General features: G+C 36.0%; 2 protein-coding genes across 21 annotated transcripts; one reads left to right on the forward strand and one right to left on the reverse strand.

Annotated features, from left to right (window-relative positions):
- The first annotated feature begins 453 nt into the window (after nt 1-453).
- Nucleotides 454-7,497, forward strand: PRP39-2 (Tetratricopeptide repeat (TPR)-like superfamily protein). Its single transcript, XM_068466633.2, has 12 exons — nt 454-715; nt 845-930; nt 1,026-1,255; nt 1,431-1,598; nt 1,916-2,282; nt 2,375-2,518; nt 3,291-3,443; nt 3,550-3,666; nt 4,104-4,184; nt 4,379-4,528; nt 4,789-6,516; nt 7,208-7,497. The coding sequence occupies exons 1-12, from the start codon at nt 661-663 to the stop codon at nt 7,292-7,294; spliced, it is 3,366 nt and encodes a 1,121-aa protein (XP_068322734.2). The 5' UTR covers nt 454-660; the 3' UTR covers nt 7,295-7,497.
- A 1,493-nt stretch (nt 7,498-8,990) lies between these two features.
- On the reverse strand, nt 8,991-16,599 carry LOC137727809 (uncharacterized). 20 transcript variants are annotated; one of them, XR_015952321.1, is made up of 11 exons: nt 16,521-16,599; nt 15,701-15,761; nt 14,919-15,049; nt 14,623-14,825; nt 14,040-14,167; nt 13,702-13,813; nt 12,840-13,355; nt 11,303-11,640; nt 10,667-10,811; nt 9,456-9,575; nt 9,014-9,153 (listed from the first exon to the last, which is right to left on the reverse strand). XR_015952321.1 is itself a non-coding variant. In XM_088677867.1 (10 exons), exons 4-10 carry the CDS (start codon nt 14,677-14,679, stop codon nt 9,125-9,127), a joined length of 1,263 nt encoding a protein of 420 aa, XP_088533993.1. In that variant the 5' UTR covers nt 14,680-14,825; nt 14,919-14,956; nt 15,701-15,761; nt 16,521-16,599; the 3' UTR covers nt 8,991-9,124. The 20 variants fall into 20 exon arrangements, 19 of the variants coding, with proteins under 19 accessions (XP_088533993.1, XP_088533980.1, XP_088533995.1 ...); XM_088677867.1 differs by lacking the exon at nt 9,456-9,575 and having other exon boundaries at nt 8,991-9,153; nt 14,040-14,105; nt 14,919-14,956; XM_088677854.1 differs by lacking the exon at nt 9,456-9,575 and having other exon boundaries at nt 8,991-9,153; nt 14,919-14,956.
- Nucleotides 16,600-19,648: the final 3,049 nt, after the last annotated feature.

Genomic DNA, 19,648 nt, shown 5'->3' on the forward strand with positions numbered 1-19,648 from the left:
ATGCTTAATGTGTTTTTAAATTTTGGACTTGTTGGATACTCTTTTTGTATTTTATCATTCTTTTATTATCTTATTCATGAATTTCATACAAGTATAATATTTTGTAAGTGTCAATATGCACTTATTTACAAGATACACAAGAAATTTATCTAAATCCGTTTAGGTGCTAGGCGCTAGTCCGCCGTCCGACTAGCACCTAACATTTTTTAAAACCTTGCCCAATAGTGATCCTAACACCTCTAATTTTGAAGGAAAAAAAAAAAAAAAACTTCTCTCTCCAATTCACATTTCTTTTCTCTCCCTTTTTCCTTTCCATTTTAAAATAAAAATAAATTATTTTTACACACAAAATGTGAAGCATATACTACTCGAGATTATTATAACTCCTTAAGCCATTTTTTTTTTCTCCGACAAAGAAAATTTATAAATGTGGAGTCTCACATGAAAATCAACGTGCTGCTTAACGAGTTTATTGGCAAATTTTTTACGGGGTACTGGAATAATTCACCGAACAATCTTAATTTGTTGAATCGAACCATCGTAACCAAATATCCTGCTCCACCTCCGTCGCCTGTTATCAGCCGTCTCCTCCCTATCAAGCCTCGCTAATCACTACCTCCCCCTTCCTTCCTCCGATCACATACATCAATTTTTTCGGCTATGCGGACTTGCAATTGCGAATCGGAGCCTCAGCCCATGGAGTCAGACTCTCCAGGTAAACGCACTCTCTCTCTCTCTCTCTATACACACACACACACACACACTATGGTTCCTCTAGGGGTTACTCTAGCCACTGTAAGCTGCTTTCTGAATGCTGAAGTAATGCACCGCTCAAATTATTCAGGTTTTCCGTCGGATGATTTTGATGGAGTCTCACTCGACTTTGATCACTGGACTTCACTCATTTCAGAGATGGAAAACACATGTTCTGTAAGCAAATAGCTTTCTTTTCTCTCCTAATTTCGTAAATTTTCTTAATTTTTATGTTTTATTTTTGTGAATTTTGGCTGTGAAATTATCTGCAGGATGACATAGAGAAAATATCCTCTGTTTACGACTCTTTCTTGTCCGAGTTTCCGCTCTGCCATGGATATTGGAGGAGGTATGCCGATCACAAGACCTGCTTATGCAGTGTTGACAAGGCTGTTGAAGTTTTCGAACGGGCGGTGCAGGCAGCAACTTACTCTGTTCCCCTGTGGGTGGACTACTGTAACTTCAGTATGTCTGTTTTCGAAGACCCGTCTGATATTCGCAGGTAATATCAAATAGCTTCCGTAACAAAATTCAGCTATAAATTTTGAAGTAGTTGAATCATTGATGCGCCTTTTCGGTTATAGTCATCTGAACTAGTAGAAATTTTCAGCTAATCTTGCATGTTTTTAGACAGTGTTTATTGTTTACAAGTTTAAAACTTTGAAATTCTTTGACAGATTATTTAAACGAGGCATGTCGTTTGTTGGAAAGGATTACTCATGCCATACTCTGTGGGACAAGTACATTGAGTTTGAGTATTCTCAGCGGGAATGGAGCTCGCTGGCACAGATTTACATCCAAGCTCTAAGATTTCCTACCAAAAAGTTGCACCAGTATTATGAAAGGTATATCTTGCATTGATTCTTTGGAGTTAAAAAGAAAAGAGGAAACCTTGAAATCATAACTCTAGATCTAGTTTGTGCTCTTTCATTTAATTTCTTATTGTTCGGTGGTATTACCATTAATTTTCTGAAGACCTTGTTTGCATGATAATCGACAGTTTACTACAATGTGTGGTTTGCTGTTATAGTTGATTTCAACTGACATAGATTTTTTTTATGCTTGTGGAGTGTACCATTTACAATTTTGTGTCTTTTTTGCCCTTCTAGTTGAGCCACTTAGATGTTATTCTTACAAGGCATCGGTTTCATTTTCTCATCAGTTTGAAGAAGTTGGCTGCCTTGTGTGGAGGGGAGATGAAATGCCACAGTAATTCTACTGAAGATTTGCAATCTGAAGTGGTGGTTGGTAGCGAAGTCCCTACATTTTATACGGATCATGAAATTGCCCTTGTTGTCAAAGACCTGCTGGATGCAGAAAATGGCTTAGACAGGCATAAAGCACTGGAAAAGTACTTGTATACTGGAAAGCAGTTGTATCAGCAAGCATGTCGACTAGAAGGAAAAATTGGTACTTACGAGAGCAATATAAGGAGGTCTTATTTCCATGTGAAGCCACTTGATGCGGGTCAGTTGGAGAATTGGCATTCCTATCTGGATTTTGTTGAGATGCAAGGGGATTTTGATTCGGTATGGTTCTACAATTTCTTTTGCTTACATGGCCTTGGTCCCTTGCCTCTCTTTTATTGTTATCTGAACCCCTTTTTATCTATTGTGTGTAGGCTGTAAAATTTTACGAGAGATGCTTGATTCCCTGTGCTAATTACCCTGAGTTTTGGATGCGTTATGTGGATTTCATGGAGATTAACGGAGGAAGAGAGATTGCAAACTATGCTCTTGACCGAGCAACCCAAATTTTTCTAAAGGTATTTTTACTTGAAACTATGCATCAAGTTTTAGGTGAGTTGTATTTTGTGCTACAATGTTTTGATTAGTCAAACACTAAAGACCATAACATTGGGAAGTTACAGGATAATCGTCTACTGCCGGTTCTCTGAGGAATTGTACTGAGTTATATTTTTTGGTGTATCATCTTTAATAATTGAAGCTGGAACCTTCATAGCATGAAATGGACCAGGAGATGAGGCACTTTTCTTGAGAATGTGAATGTTGGGACATGTCATGGGCTTTCCAAAAATACTAGATCCTAATTTTGTTTGGCTAAGATTAATTTTTGGGTAGCATTTACCTATTCAGCCATCACATAATCAACTCTAAAATTAATTATTTTTTCCTCGAAGGTAGTTATAAAATAATGACTTCATCGGTCACCTTACTGGTTGCCAGGCGATTAAAGCCAAGGGTTTAATTTTCTTTTATGTAAGGAACTAAGGATACACTGGAAACTCATTATGGTTTGGATTATATGGATTTCTTTGGTTAGAAAACAATCATTATACTTGGAGTAATCTCAACTGTCAAATATTTTCGTCATGCATCTTGTTGTGGACAACTTCGAGCAGTACTATTTAAATTTTCTGTACTATAATTTTTCTCTAAAATTAGTGTTAGCAATTGTGTGACGAGTTTATGATGTTCTGAAACTTGCTCAATTGCTGCTCTCTATAGGATGCCTTGACTCGATTACTTTGTACATGACTGGCGATGTTTATGGCCATCCTCATATGTTCGTTGCAGAGAGTGTCGGTGATTCATCTTTTCAGTTCCAGGTTTAAGGAGCAAACGGGAGATGTATCTGGTGCCCGTGCTGCTTTTCTTCATTGTGATACAGAATCAGATTCCTGTTTTGTGAAGAATGTTATGTCAAAGGCTAATATGGAAAAACGTATGGTATGCAATCAGCTCTTTCATCAATTAAATGGAAATATTAATCGTACTTATTGTCTTGATTAAGAATGAGGACCAACTCATGCTGATGCTTTTCCTACATTATCAGGGAAATATCACGGCAGCTTCCAATACATACAAAGAAGCGCTAGAAATGGCTGCAGAGAAGAAAAAGATGCATACACTTGCTATTTTATATGTTCAATTTTCTCGACTTATATACATGGTACGTAATATATGAACACAGGAAAGTCCATATCTGCATTGGGGTGGTAGCAATTACTTGCGACGAGATTTGGTTCCAGTTTCAACTCCCCCTCTATTTTAGTTTAAAGTACTTAATGCCATTTAGGCTTATTTAGTAAGTATCCATGTTTTATTATAGTATTTCTTAAAGAAAATGCAGCTCTCCTGTGCTTATAAAAATATAGGTCCTCGTTCCAAAAATGATTTGGTTTGTTGTATGGATAGGCAAAGTAGCATGCAACACACAATGGTGGTCCTTTTATGAACTCGTTGATATATGAATTTCTGTTTCTCTATATGCTTGCATTGTCCCCTTAGTGTTTGACTTTTGAGGAGATTTTCCATTTATTTATAGTACATGAATGTGGTGGCCAACTTTGATATGATTATCGACATCTCCTTGCTTTCCTGTCACAGATGACTGATAATGCAGATGCTGCCAGAGATGTCTTGATAGATGGCATCAAACACTTGCCTTATTCCAAATCACTTCTAGAGGTATTTCTCTTCTCTTAGCACCTTATGAATATTTACATTTCCACATCATGAATGGACCTGTTGTAGAAATACATAGTCTGGACTAAAACTTGAATCTATGCTTCAATATGTTAAACCTTTGCTCATTATATCATCATGATAAAAGTTTAACTTCGATACAAAAATGTAAAGTTGCTTGATTGTTATGTCTTCAGGAGTTGATAAATTTCGTAAGTATGCATGGGGGGAAGCAACACCTAAATGTGGTAGACTCTATTGTCGCCAAAGCAATCTCTCCAGAGTCAGGTGTATCTGATTGTCTGAATGCAAAAGATGCAGAGGATATTTCAAGTTTATATTTAGAGGTGAAAATTTCTCTTTCAACTCGATTTTTTGTTGATACTGTCATTTCTGGTCTTTCGAAAAATAATAGATTGAGGGGAAAAGGTGCTACGTGTTGCTTTCTGCCTCTCCATATCGTAATTTCTTGTAATTTGAGGGAAATATGGTATGGTGGTTCGGCAATTTCACTCAATCTCTGGGAAGTCTGTAATTTACTGTAAAGATTTACTATATGCCATTTCATCAAGTTCCTTTGGTTCTGACTTGTATATGATGGAAACAGTTTGTTGACCTTTATGGAACCATCCATGAATTAAGAAAGGTGTGGACTCGGCATGTGCGACTGTTCCCATACTCTACAAGGACTGCTTTTTTTCATCAGAAACCTACATTTAGAAAACCTTTGGAATTGGCTAGAGAAACGGAGGAAGCTTTGGTCGTTATGCCTCAGCAGCCATCTGGAGATTTTAGTTCTGACTCCTTGATTGTGCTCCCATTGCATGACACTGTTGACAGCAAATCGTTATTGCCAGACAATCATAGTATCGAGTCTGGCCAGGAAGGAACTGATCATACATTGGACCAGGATATGCCATCACAGGGAAGTCAGCTTGAGCAGATTACCTCCGACAACCTTCAGTCAAGCCAACCTGAAAACATTCAGACACTGAAACTACCTTCTCCAGAAATTTCAAGAGAGCAACCAACACAACCGAGAGATGATAAACCTGAAGCAAATCTGTCCTCTGTAGGTTTAGTAAAAGTGGAACAGGTATCTTCAGAAAATCCTGAGGAGCCCAGAGAAAATACTACTGAACCAAAGGCATCATCTGTTGAATTAGAATGTCAAGTTGCTGAAGGGAATGAAACTGTAGAATCTTCACAAGAAGTCACAGACAGGAGCGATGTTCATCGAGAGATTGACAACAAGCCTGAACAAGACCTGAAGCCGCTGTCGTTGGAGAGTCTTTCTTTAAGCTCCCAGGAGAATACGAATCCGGATTCAATACCCTCCATTTTTCACAAGCGTGAAACTTCTCAAGAAACCAATACTTCAAATGAAAGGAAGCTAGAGAGCAATTGCAAATCTAATGAAGGCTACAGCCCAAGAAATACCAGAGCTTTAGAAACAGCTGGAAATGAAGTGGTTAGTCCTATGCCAATGCAAATGCCTTCTCAGCCAGCTGTAAATAGTTATGGTGACTGGCGTCGGAATAATCATTCTGGTAAAGTTCGTAGAGATTCCAAATTTGGCTTTCGGGGACGTCTACAAAGAAACTCGTATCAGCAGAAGCCACTTTCTCCTAAAAAATACCCACAAGCTGAAACGGGTCGTCCAATGCCTGGGATTCTAGGTCAACCCCCTCAACCTTTGTCCTCACAGAGCTCGCAAATTCAGCAAGGCAGCCAGGATCATAATCGATATCAAGCAGCAGCCACTACCACTAATGTAATGGCACCTAATGCTTGGCCTATGCAGAATGTACAGGCGCCAAATTATGCCTCTTCATCTCAGCCTCAGTTGCCTGTCCAATCTGTTCCTCCACAGATGTCCCAATCATCCGTTTTAGGCAACGTGCAGTACGGCATGCAGAACAGCCAAGCATATAATGAGATGTGGCAATATTATTACTACCAGCAGCAGCAGCTATTTCTTCTACAACAACAGATGCATCAAGCACAGCAGCAGCAACAGCCGCAACAGCAGCAGCAGGTCTTGTTGCAACAGTATCAGCTTCAGCAGCAACAACTTCAACAATATTATGCTCAGATGCAACAGCAACAATCTTATCAACAGCAACAATTGCAACAACTACAGACGCAACAGCAATTTAGTCCACAGTTCCAGATTCAACAGCCGCAAATTCAGCAACCTCATCAACAACAGCAACTTCAGGAACAACATCTGATGTACTTGCAGAAACATCAGCAGCCATTACAACAACAGTCCCTTATGCAGGAGCAGCAGCAAAATATCCCGTCCATGATTCAACGGGACAACTACCATCAGGTATGATATTTTGCAATTGTCTAGATACATGTTAAAATTAAACCGAAATCACTCCAAATAAAAACCACTAGTCAAGGAAACTAGGTGTTAGTTAGGTGCATGATAAAAATTAAACAAGTATAAAAATATCCTATGCATCAAATGTACTAACTCGTGTAACTTGCAAGTGAAATAACAATTTCGGATTAAAGTAACCCATAAGGGGAAAAAGGATAAAGAGTTAAGAGGTATGACAATTTGAAATTATCACAGATGCATAGGCTTCTCCTATTTTTCTCTCCTCTTCCCCAATTTTATAGTAATGCCAGTGTCAAGGGGGAAGACAAAAGTTAAGAGACATGACGATTTGAAACCGTCACATAGTTATCAGGTCATCATTTTTAATCTCTCCTCGTCGCCACTGAACGTCCATCTTTGCAAACAGTTGCATCCTATTATTAGTTATGAGAAACAGAAATAACTGTGAAGACGTTATCAGCATGTTGGAAAACATCATATGCTTCTGATTTTGTTAAGCTAAAAGCCTGAGGAATTAGTTTGCTTTGAAGCTACAACTTGATGATGTGAAAAACGGCGGTGCACAATGCACTCTCCAAAATATCCGCTGACATCTTTAAATTTAAATTATCGATGTCTCCGCACTTCTAACAAGCATTAATTTCTTTTTTCCTTTCGTTTTTGGGTTATGTAGGACCAAGCCGTCATGCCACCAAATAATTATGGAACGGTTGCATCTTCCGTATCTCCCCAAACTCATGAAGAATGTCCGCACAAGTGAAGGGAGATACCATCATGGGCAACACAAGCACGGAACCCGGTTCACAAAACCAAGTCCCCATCTGGAACTCAAATGTTTGAATGTAATCCTGTTGCAACGTTAACTATAGCACTAATGCGACGCCTTCTTGGTATGGTCATGGAATTATGGTGGGTTAGTTTATGTTCTAAAGGGTTTTATATGACAGTGACTGATGCAGGACAGACTCAAGGGTATCGAGGAGAGTGGAATAGATAACCTGGGATTCGCTCAACCAGGGGCAATGGAGCTTGCTCACGTCGCTAATTGTGGATTCACTCACACGACCAAGCCAAATGCTTGAGTTTAGAAGGAGAAACAACTCACTTCAAATGCACAAAGCAAATAATATTTTAATTCATTCAAGTCTAGACCCAAAGGCTTTTGATACATCAATATTTAAAGGAACACAAATATACTACAACTTCTTAAGAAACTCTCTAAAAATGACTTAACAAGTTCCTATGTCATCAAAATATACAACCTTATTATTCCAATGCATTATAGTGGTCTTCAAATTGTTTTCTTCAAGGTCTGCCTCCCGCATCAGTGACGAGCTCTTCTCAGCCAACAGAGGCTGGCCCTTGTGTATTGAGCCATGGTTTTGCGTTGCAAATAGCCTTCAACCATGAATTTGTCGAATTTCGATGTCTGTTAGTAATTTGTTGCATTGCATAGTGAACGTGCAATCTATAGCTTCGTGTGATTATTACCGTCAATCTTTCATGCGCGTGAAAGCATGATAAATTTGATTAGCGAGAATGGCATCATCACTTACTCAACACCTTTCATGTAAAGAGTCATTTTAAATTTCAAACAAATAACGAAAGACAGGTTTATTAAATTCTACCCTTTTTGGGTTTTACGGAGTTATTTTTGCACATATGTTAGAAGACTATGATTGTAACGAAGGAGCCGAGCAGTGTTGCTATTACTGCTCACGGGCAAAAACCAATATTTGGACATAGGCAGTGACTGCCGAAATCCACAGAGCCCCGGTTCAAGGATAAAAGGGAGTTTTAACAAAACACTTCTGGTACCGTTCACTTTTAACGAAAAATCATATTTCTACATTTTCAATACAATTCACTACACCTTTATTTGTAATTTTTTATTAAAACTAGAGTTTTTTCTTTTAACTTTTCGTTATTCTTTAAAAGAAGGGCAACCACCAGCTATGCTTTGATTTATACAAGATAATCATAGCCATTGGCAAGTATGAAACAAGCAAATGAACAGAAAAGAAAATGATTATCGAAACATGAATTACACAACCACCCGCCTCAAACGTCACTTGAACGAAAATTCTATGCTTTTATAATACAACTCGATACAGAATCTCAAGAAACAAGTAGCAACACAACTCGACAACTGACTTACATTACCAGAAAATGCGTTACTGTTCTCCACCTGACCTGCAGGCAACGCATGCAAATTTGTAAAAGTGCAAGAGACTAAATAGGCAGAAGATCAAGAACAGCACTGTTAGTCAAGCTATTTAAAAACCCAACTGATCTCTGATATTGGAACCCTTCTTTCAACAGCATAGCAGCAAACCTAGGCAGGAGGCCGATCCTGCTGATATTCATACATATCTTGATCCATCAGTACATGCATTATCTTTGTATGCATGAAGAAAACCACCACCTATATTCTTAATGCAGGTCATCATGAATTTACACAAGCATCCTCACGACGACTTTCCACTTTAGATGTCAGTCAGTTAAGCATCTAATAACGAGTATGACACAAATCCGTTTACATGGTAGATTTCATCCCCCATACCCTCCTGGGGTAGAGACATGCCTATTCTCAACCTGAACTTCCTATGCTACCATGTCCTACATATAGTTAATCAGAAAAGAGGTGTATCAGAATTCCGAGAGCAATCTTGAATCATTGTATATAATTCACTTAAACATACAGTCTGATGTTATTATTCACAGGTTTTGAATTCCTAATCAGAAAACAAAACTGACAATGCCTAATCTGATTTGATGCATAGTCAAATTACTTGCCCTCACATTTCCTTTCAAGCTATTTTGAATTAAATCAAGAAATGGATCTCCGGGAAAAGAAAATAAAACTAAAACTAATCTCTAGAACATGTTAAACCAGAAAAATTCAGTCCGGCAAAGCGTACAAACAAGTCTTCTGGGAATATGATGCCATGTAGACATAGGATGCACAAGTAGTTTGTCCTCCTCTTTGTGTTCCTCCCAGTTTCTTGTTTCTCATCCAGAAGGGCCAAACCTTCACAGAACTACAGAAAAGTTCTCAATTTCATTTAGTGTCATACGAGAGATATCATTTCATTAGAAGTATGACTTACTTTTTAAGTTCAGAAAGTATTCAGTGTCGTTAATTATTATGGCATTTCCATTTTCGTTCCCAGTATAATTGTTTATGAACTGTAAGAATTTATTTACTAGATATGCAGTATCACAGGCTCAACCTGAGTTTTTACAGTAATTATTACTTCCTTGACTATCATTTGAATTTTCAAAATTCAAATTACTAAAAAATGACATTAGAATTCAGCGTTTGAATATCCTTGATAGTAGAGATTAATGAGGATGGCAATAAGATAGTTAAGCTAAGAGATTGTCTTTTATAAGCCACTTAATTAAAAAATTAAATGGAAGTAACAAAATATTAAGAGTGGCAAATGACCAGATAAGGTCCAAAGTTCCAGCTTTCAAGTGCTACCATACTTGCATTGTGGATGTTATTTAAGACAATGTATCGAGAGCTGTGGGTGTACGAGACAAAAGTGAGTAAGAAATCACGTTTTCAAGAATTATATTTCACAGTTTATTAGTGTTTCATGCGCAATGCAGAAAGCATAAGGACAAATAGGCATTCCTTACGCAGTGTTGTCAGCTGAAAGGAAGAAAACAAGGAAACAAGATCGAAGAGCTGACAGCCAACAAGGAAAAGAAGATTTAATTGCATAACTAAATCTCACGAGATCAAGTGAAAATAAAGTGGAGCATCCCAATTAAAGACCAAGATTGTATAGATAATTTCCCATGTGTACACCCTGATAAGCAAAACAACTCAAAACTGTACAATAGGACTTTCCCTACAATTACCTTTGAACAAAAAAATCAGACAACCCATTCCACAGTGTTGTCAGCTGAAACGCATAAAATAACGGAACAAGAACCAAGAGCACACTAACAAAAGGTAAAGTAAGAGTTTACTATATAGCTATTTATCTCATAAGCTTAAAAGAAAAAAAAACGAGGAGCATCTAAATTAGAGGTCAATATTTGCTAAAAAATATGAGAGGGGCAAGGAGCTTCTATATTCAAGCAAATGAGAAGGTAGGTGACTCTTATTCCATGTTACCGAATCTCTTGGCAATTACAGGACGAACATCATCAGCATTAACCAGGGTCTCTAAGAAGGGAAGTAATGAAATCAAAGCACTATCAGAAGGATCATCAAACCAACTCTTTATTGGAATTCCATTGTTAACTTGCAAGTGGAAAACCTGAAATTGTCAAAAGAGAATAAAGGTAAAACAATCAGTTTATCCAGTAGTAACAATGTTGTCATTCAGTACTACGGTTTGGTGGTATTCCTCTTCACTTGTAAGTGAGAGGTCTTAGGTTCGAATCTCGTGGATGGCGAATTCAATAGCAAATTAGGTTGTCCATTGTGTGGCTTAGCCGAACTCCCCCCTCCTCTTAGTGTAAAATATATCGTTGTACTCCCAAAAAAAAAAAAAAAAAAAAAAACCAATGTTCATTCTTCCAACTTTTTCTCTCCTCTTTTTTGCCTACTTATATATTTTGGTACGACTAGGGTCTTTTTTCATCGGTAATAAGACCAGTTTCAAAAACATAAAGAACACTGTTTCGTCATAAGTTTTTATCTAGGCCAAAAAAAATTAATAATAGAGAACAACCCATAGAGTGGAAATGCAAGAAATAAGAAATAAGTAAAGTCCAAGCAATTAACATGAAAACCCAAGGGATATACCTGTGGAGTATTATCAATTATGGCAACTTTTGCAAGATCAACACCCAAAACTGTCAAATCTTTAGTGTAACTGCCATCTGAGAAAATGCACGATTCACGATAAACTCGGCGAGATATAAACTTTGCATATGGATCCAATATATCAAGAAGTTGCGCTGCATATATGCTTTGGCTGGCAGTAAAAATAACGACTTCAAACATTTCTGCAACTCTCTCCAAGAAAGTTTGGAGGTAAGGCCTCCGTTTCACATATACCGTGTGCTCTTTCATGTTGAAAAAGACGGTAAATGTGAAGTCTGCGTCATCTCGATGGTCCAATGTAGAATGAACCAGTGTTTCTGCACGTATAATAGCAACATTACTTTTCAGCAACCTATCAACAACATATTTCTCAAATGAATCTCTAAAAAAATCAGTGAGATTAAACTGAAAAATATCTAAGTAGAAGACTGGATCTGCAGAACCCTAGTTGATATAACCATGTCAAGGGCATAATTGGTATGGTGGTATGTAATTGTATCCTATCATTTACACCGTATTTGGAAATAGTATTTCTGACTGATTAAATATTTTCCCAAGAGATCAGACAAAAGTTAACCAAACAGAGAAACGAAAAAGGAAAACTAACATTCTTAGAGGCTTGGTGTACTGTATTCTAAGCCTGAATTTTGAATACACACACTTACTTACATACATACATATGAATGCATTAATGCGGCCATGAAGGGGCAAGCACACAGTCACATATACATATGTGGGCATGTTCACGTGCAAGGTATAAACTGAAAGAATAAGAGATTTGCTTGCTAGACGAATGCCAGATTGTATACGTGGTCTCTGTCAGCACATATAGCCAATATTATACCAATCCAACCACAGATGCGATATAAGCACTATAAATGGCATTTACAACTTGTCAACACATTTGAGACAAAAAATTAACTAAACTGGGTCATCATTAAGAGCACACGCACACAGAACTAGAAATATATATAATATTAACATTATATATGTTATCAAGCGATATGGTTTTCTTGCACACCTATGTGTAAAGCGAAAATGAATGGGAGCTGCCAAAACTTCAAACTAAACAGTTGATAGAACCCTATATGTTGCAGACCGGAAATAGGTAACACAAAATTTTGCAGAATTTCAGTAGTAATGCTGCTATCTCATTTTCATGATTTTCAACATTACTGGTTTCGATGTTGGCTTGTAGGCCTTTTGTTAATATATTTTTTTCATGTAGAGCTCAGGATGAGTTTCTCTACCAGTAGTGTAGATCAAAGGATTTAATGAACTTGTTGAGGGAACTAATGATTCAATATATAATCACTAAGAAATTTAAAGAATAATGTCATTTAAGATAACATTAACAAGTAAAATTTCCAAAATTACTGATAAAAATGGACCAACTGGTCTTAAAAATATGCCAGATGTAACATTAAATGATCTTAATAATATGTCAGGGGTAACATTAAATGATGACAAGATGGCACATAACCAAATGAAAACACATACGTATAGCATTGCTTACCATCCAAATCAAGTACAAGTGTTACAGACTTTCTTTTTGAAGCTTCCTCAGGCAAAATGTTGGGTTGATAGTTTGATACCACATCTGATAATTCTGGTAAGTTTTTTATAAACAACTGTGGATCAAAGGACTCTGCCTGATCTGAGTCGGAAGAGTTGACAACCGTTTCCTGGTTGCAGGGGCTTATCTGACCAATTCCCAAATACATTCCAGCACAATTTGTATCTACCATGGCTTCTTCACATGATTTGTCATCATTAGTATAAAAATTACTGCTTCTGATTGCGTCTTCTAGGAAAGGCAATACCATGTATTGCTCAGAAACATCAAAAAACATATTTGTTTCAGCATATTTGTAGTCTGGAAAGCAATTCATTTCACTAATATCATCATGAAATGCATTCTCATCGAAGGGTAAGCTTGAAATGATCATATCAGAAATGTAGAAATCTGATATATCGCAAGTTCGATTATCACATGAACTTCCGTTATCATCACTGTCACCAGTTCCTAACCCTGAAAAGGCAGGAAAAGATTAGCATACTAGATATTATCTGTTGTCAGAGAACACATAACATTACATTAAATGACAAGGAAGATTAGATTATTTATTTAAAGCACATTGACCACCCGAAAGTGGTTGAATTTTGCTGAAATAACCTATATATACTGAATAAAGTTCGAGGATAGATTTCCACGCGGTTCACGGCTAACATATACCTATCCTATTTGTTCCTTTTTTAATTGTAAAAAAATAACAGAGAAGGGGTTGTCTTTCCAACTTTGGCTGGGGTTTCAATGGAAAAACGAAAAATACTTAGTACATTCTCTACGTATTCAATCAACTGAGTCTGAGGCATACCTGCATCAATGTTAGCATTTGGTTCACTATTTTGTTCGCCATTGACTTCACTGGACTCCAAAGCAGGAGAGAAAATTGTCTCTAAGTTTGATGGGCAGGCGTGAAAGGAGTCCTGAAATTAATAAATAGTCATTGGTATACAAGCTTATAAGAAATTCTAAGGCCCATACGGTGCAATTCTAGAAAACCTTGAGCAAGAAGACAAAGATGAGGAATAATGAATTTTCATTTGCAGGTAACTGGAACATCATGAAATTAAAGGCAATACACTGAAAGACATCCCACAATGACAAACTGAAAAAATGGTACCCACAACACTATAACTTCGAAATACTTACCATTCTTTTGGTGGGAGAATCACATGACTGCTGCTGAATTTGACCAGTTTGTTCACCCAGAAATTTCTGATGTTCAATTGCTTCATCACTTCCAATTTCTATAGTAGAAACTTGTGTGCTTGAAGAAACTATGAGAATAATAAGAAGCTCTAATATTAATAATTAAGCAAAAACTTAAGCTACATATAATTGTGCATGGATTGTATCAATGTCCATCGTTGAAACTTGCATTGTATGCTCAGTGAGAATCATAAGAAGTGTTTGAATATAAGCATTTTACACAATCTTTAAAAGTCTCGAATTACAAAAATAGAAAGCCAGAGAGCTCAAATGCATCGAGAATTAACACAAACTTTGGATGATAATGATTCCCAAATTTTTTTCTTCAGACTTTGCTTAGCAGTGCAACCAACCTAGTATCACATTTTACAATATTACCCACCAAAAATTGCATGGAATATTGAAATCTGAATAGTCAATGTGAGATAGCTTGATCACGTAAATAAAAAGATACATGATGGAGTATTTACTCTAATACTACATGATAGATCAAACGTCAACATCTTTCTGTTCAGTTTCTTACCCTCCTGACAATTTTTACAAGTGTCAAAATCTTCTGTATGTTCGGATTTCCTAGCATGAAGACATGCTTTCTTGGAAATCACACTTGACCTTTGACATACACGAAGACAATTTTTTTCTCGTAAACATCCCGTGCTTGATTGAGCCTTCATTTTGAAAGATGGCATTTGAACTGTACTTGTGATGTGCACCACAATCTCGACTCTGTCAGGAAAAATAAATAAAGATAAGAATATAGTAAATGATGCCAATCTCCGTAACAATGGGAACCATGCAGTACAGAATTAAGCAACATACAGTTTGTAGTGGGATCAACGTATCTCTGTCTGGGGTACCTAATCAAAGATTCATAGTAGTGATGATTAGCAATCTAAACTCCAAGTCTTCTGAAGTCTTAAAAAAACTGTACCAAACTGTCGCTCATGTATCTGTTTGGGAAGGAAAAAAAAAAAATTAAGGCTCATCAGCACGCAAATAAAACTTGCACACCGATGAGCTACAAATGATAATCAGCAAGTAGGAAAAGCAACATTTCACCTAGGAAATTGGGATATGAGTTGATTAATTACCAAAGTTATCTTTCCCACAAAAATCAGTAACCATGTAAAAGAATATGGTAATTAACTGCTGATTCTCTTACATTATATGCTGAGCCATCCATTCAAAGCACAATATTCAATAAATCCACATCCAAAATTGAACTTTGAAAAGACGATGCTGCAGTTTTCAAATACAACCATATCTAGTTTGTTTCTCCTGTGTGACGACAACAATGTAAGACACCCCTTAACGTCAGGGATCACTTTGATGGATACCATCCAGTCAACATGATCAAACAGCTGCAAGATGTGCATTCGCTACATCCCGCATTTAAACATCCACGTGTTTAAACCCCCCTTTCTCATCCGGAAAAAAGAAAAAACTTCCCTTCTTTTCAAATATAAATTCACGAAGATACTTTTCATCTCAACTTCAAGAAAAGAAACCTAATTAAGTCAACACAATGAGGTATCCTAAACAAGTAAAATAACCCAACAAACAAGGCTCCTGAACAAGGCTATTCAAATTCCCTTACTAACCAGAAAGCTTTCATGCCACGCTCCAGCCGCCACGACACTGCCACAGCCTTAGCAACCCCCACTGTTCCAATAAGCATACAAAGTCAAAATTATTGTGATTACATAGTTATGATTATAAGTTCTATGAAATGATTAGGATATCCAAACATGACATATGGGAATCAAGAACAGAAGAATCCATCCAAAATGGAATTTGACCTCAAAATTTACAATACCATCTCTTCGGAATCTAATCAAACTCAATCGCCGAATCCAAACTATATTTAAAATGCAGAATTTCTTCTTCAGAAACCATATTTCGTGGGAAAAAAAAAGTATGAAATTCAAAACTGAAAATTAAAGCACAAACACACACGCATACAAACATCAAAAAATGATTAAGAAACCTAAAAAGAACATACTCATTACCCCAAAAAGGCACAAAATAGAAAACCCCTAATTCGAAAGCTCCGAAATTTCCAAGTAAAACCTCAAGATTTGAAGTCAACCAAACCAATTGACTCATTACCAAAAGTTCTAAATTCTAAAACCCCATTGACCAAACAAGTCTTCTCAAATCGTATAAGCATTTCCTCCAAGGAAGAACAATCAAAACCCACAAACGAACTTAAAACCCTAAACACGAAGCTCCAATGGCAGTTGCACCCAGTTGAATTACCAAATTCAAACACTTGAAAAAAAAGCAATTGAATTCGAGCAACAGGAACTGTAGTTAGCTAAATTAAACTAAATTAATAATAATAATTTTAATGATAATTATACTGAATAGTAGAAATGAAAAGGTGAAAAATTGAAGAGGAAAATAGATAAAAAGAAATACCTGGAGAAGGCTGACCCTCTCTCTCTCTCTCTCTCTCTCTCTCTCTTCCTCTGTAACACTCTGTTCTTCTCTCTCTTACCGGTCAGACAGAGGTAATATGTCAGTTTCACTGGGATCACACGGACGGCTCTGATGGGATCTTCGCTAAATAATTGTGGCCAATAAGAGCGTGCCACGTAATCTGTGGAGCCAGCTCACTATGACGCGTTGACACGTGCATTTTCACGGAAACGGAGAGAGCTGTGTTGGGTGCTTCGCAAAGAGAGACGATCCCAGCCGGAGAATTCCGAAGATTCTTTAATCACATCCGATCATCGTATATTATGATGTTAGTTTTCTTTAGGTATTGTTTATATTTAATTTTAAATAAAAGAATCTACAATGATTTCTGATCACACGATATACGATAAACGAATGTGATTTGAGGATCCGGCAAGAATAAAGACCCTTATGTTCACCCTCTTTTTGGCTCTTGTGGTAAAAAAAAGGCGAAAGTTGTTATTTAGTACTACAATCTAGTAGTATTTTTCTTTACTTATAAGTGAGAGATTGTAGGTTTGATTTTCGTCAAAAGTGAACTTGAACCACATTATTGATATTGTATTGTTTGGCTAAACTCACCTACTCCCTATTAATGTAAACAATATCGTTTGTTAAAAAAAAAAACGAAAAGTTGACTATCTTGTCAATTGGATTATAATATAAATTTTAGATATTATTATTTTAGGAATTTATTTAGATATATTAGAACTCATTTATTTGATGAGATGAAGAAAGTTTTAGGACGCAGTTTGTAATAACTTATTGAATTAATTTTGGTCAATCGACCCCTAATGTTACCCCCAAAAAAAAGAAGTCAAAATCAAGGGAAAAATAATACTTCGCTTGATAAAATTCTTTTTCTTTATAACGATTTTAACATTTTATGTGTGACTAGATATCGTATAATATTCAATTTAAAGTGTAATAGGGTAAAGAGGAGTGCTAAATTGTTCGGCTTTTTTCCTAGGGTAACTCTTATTTATGCATTTTTGTGGGTTGAAAATCACATTGATAAAAAAATAAATATTATATGATACGTGAGTATTGTCATGATATATATGATACGTGAGCGCAGTCATATGACATGAGAATAATAGCTACAAATTACAATGGCTTCCACTATTCCATACACAAACTTCAACAATCATTATCCAAATCACAAGACCACTTATTTTTTCCGAGCGCGATAACTAAGAGATATGAACTTAAAAAGAGAAATATTATTAGATATGGAATGGGATTTTTGTCGGATCCTTTTCCTAGAGATGTGGAGATTTCGTGATGGTAATTGTTTATCGTACATTGTGCGATTAGAAATTATTTCAAAATTTAAAATTTACAATTAAATATAAATAGTACTTAACGAAATGAACGGTCACAATCACGGAATCTTCAAGATCCCCAAGAAAAGGATCCGGCGAGAATCATTTTCCATTATATATACACTAAGAACTACTTATTTATAAGTATTTATTTGCAAATCACATTTTTTAAGCAGTGTCACCTAATTGTCAAATGCAACAAACAACAACAATCAAGTTTTATCTCACTAAATGGGCTCTCAACTGTACGAATTCTGAAACTTCACCGTTCTTAATTTTGTGATAAGTTTTATGTTAGCTTCAAATACTACATACCCTTTCATCGTCAAATATTTCAATATTTAATATTATTTCTACATATATACAACTGACGATAGCACCCTTCAATAAAGATCTTTCTTGCCAACTAGCTTGTATCGCATGTTCTTGGAGTTAGATTTCTGTGGTTGTGAAGCATATGTTGGCCACATGTTGATTTTGCTTTTCAAATCACGTCATTTTCCATTTGATTGGATTTAACGCACGAAGGTTTGATTATTATTTCCTACACCACTTATCGGTTCATAAAGTAAACCGTATTTAGTTTGAGACTAGTAATTTTTATAAAGAGTAATACTAGGTAATTTAAGTTTTAAAACTAAATTCGTTAGTCATGTAATGTATCATTAATTAAAAATAAACGCGGTAATTAATATTTAAATAATAATTTAATTACAAGAATTACGTTATTGATCTGACTATCTTAACCTTAAAAAATAAGACTTAATTTGCAACATAAGTGAAAGTACTAGTTTGAAGTGACTTGTTGGAGGTATTGAAACAGATGACTTCCTCGGTAAGTTTTCTATTGTATTAACTGAAGAGAGCTACTAGACCCACTTCAGTATCTTATTTTTCCACCCACGTTATAATCTCACCCACCTTAAAAAGTTAAAAAATTAAAATGCTATTTTCTCACCCACTATTATTCCCAAAATAACCTTTAATATATACATACATATGAAATTATAAAATTGTCTCTTGAAAAATATAACAAATAATATGTAAATGAAAACCACGAAGGTCTGCAAATTCAAATGGAAACGACAAAGGTATCCAAATTTAAAAGAATTCGACAACAACAAATTTAAAAATACGATGGACAAATTCAAATGACCTACACACGAATTATTCTTCTACCTTTTCAATAGAAACATAATCTTTTACCTCTTCTGTAGAAGTGTCATCTTTCACCTGTTCAATGAAAAAGTCATCTTCTAAGTCCATTGCTATTTTTTAACTTTCTCTGAATGAAAGGAGATGAAAATATGAGTTAGGGTTTAAGGTAGACAAATCGTCTCCCATGCCCAACCTTTTTAAACAAAAAAAAAAAAATTCAAGCAAAACAAGATAATTAATGTCCTTATCAGTCTTTTTGTAAATGGACAAATTTGTAGTTAAAAATTTCATTAAAAGGTTAATGGGAAAATAAGACATTGGGATGAGAATAACATCACTCTAACTGAATAATCAATTACACTGTGAAGATATATATAGGCTTTGGCTATTTACATAGATACTCTTAACTACCTTAGCTAATCTCTTAACTACACTAACTAATCACAACAATTAATAAAATTAATTACATTTAGTTTTAACAAACTATTTAACGGTAACAGAAATAGATGACTTGTCATTCTCCCTCATAGGAGGTAGCGGTTGTCCATGCATGCATGCATGTCCATACACAAAAATATATTATTTGTGGTGAATACTATTCCTAGA

Source organism: Pyrus communis, chromosome 10 (assembly GCF_041283825.1).
Source record: "Pyrus communis isolate YQ-2024b chromosome 10, ASM4128382v1, whole genome shotgun sequence".
Classification (NCBI taxonomy): domain Eukaryota; kingdom Viridiplantae; phylum Streptophyta; class Magnoliopsida; order Rosales; family Rosaceae; genus Pyrus; species Pyrus communis.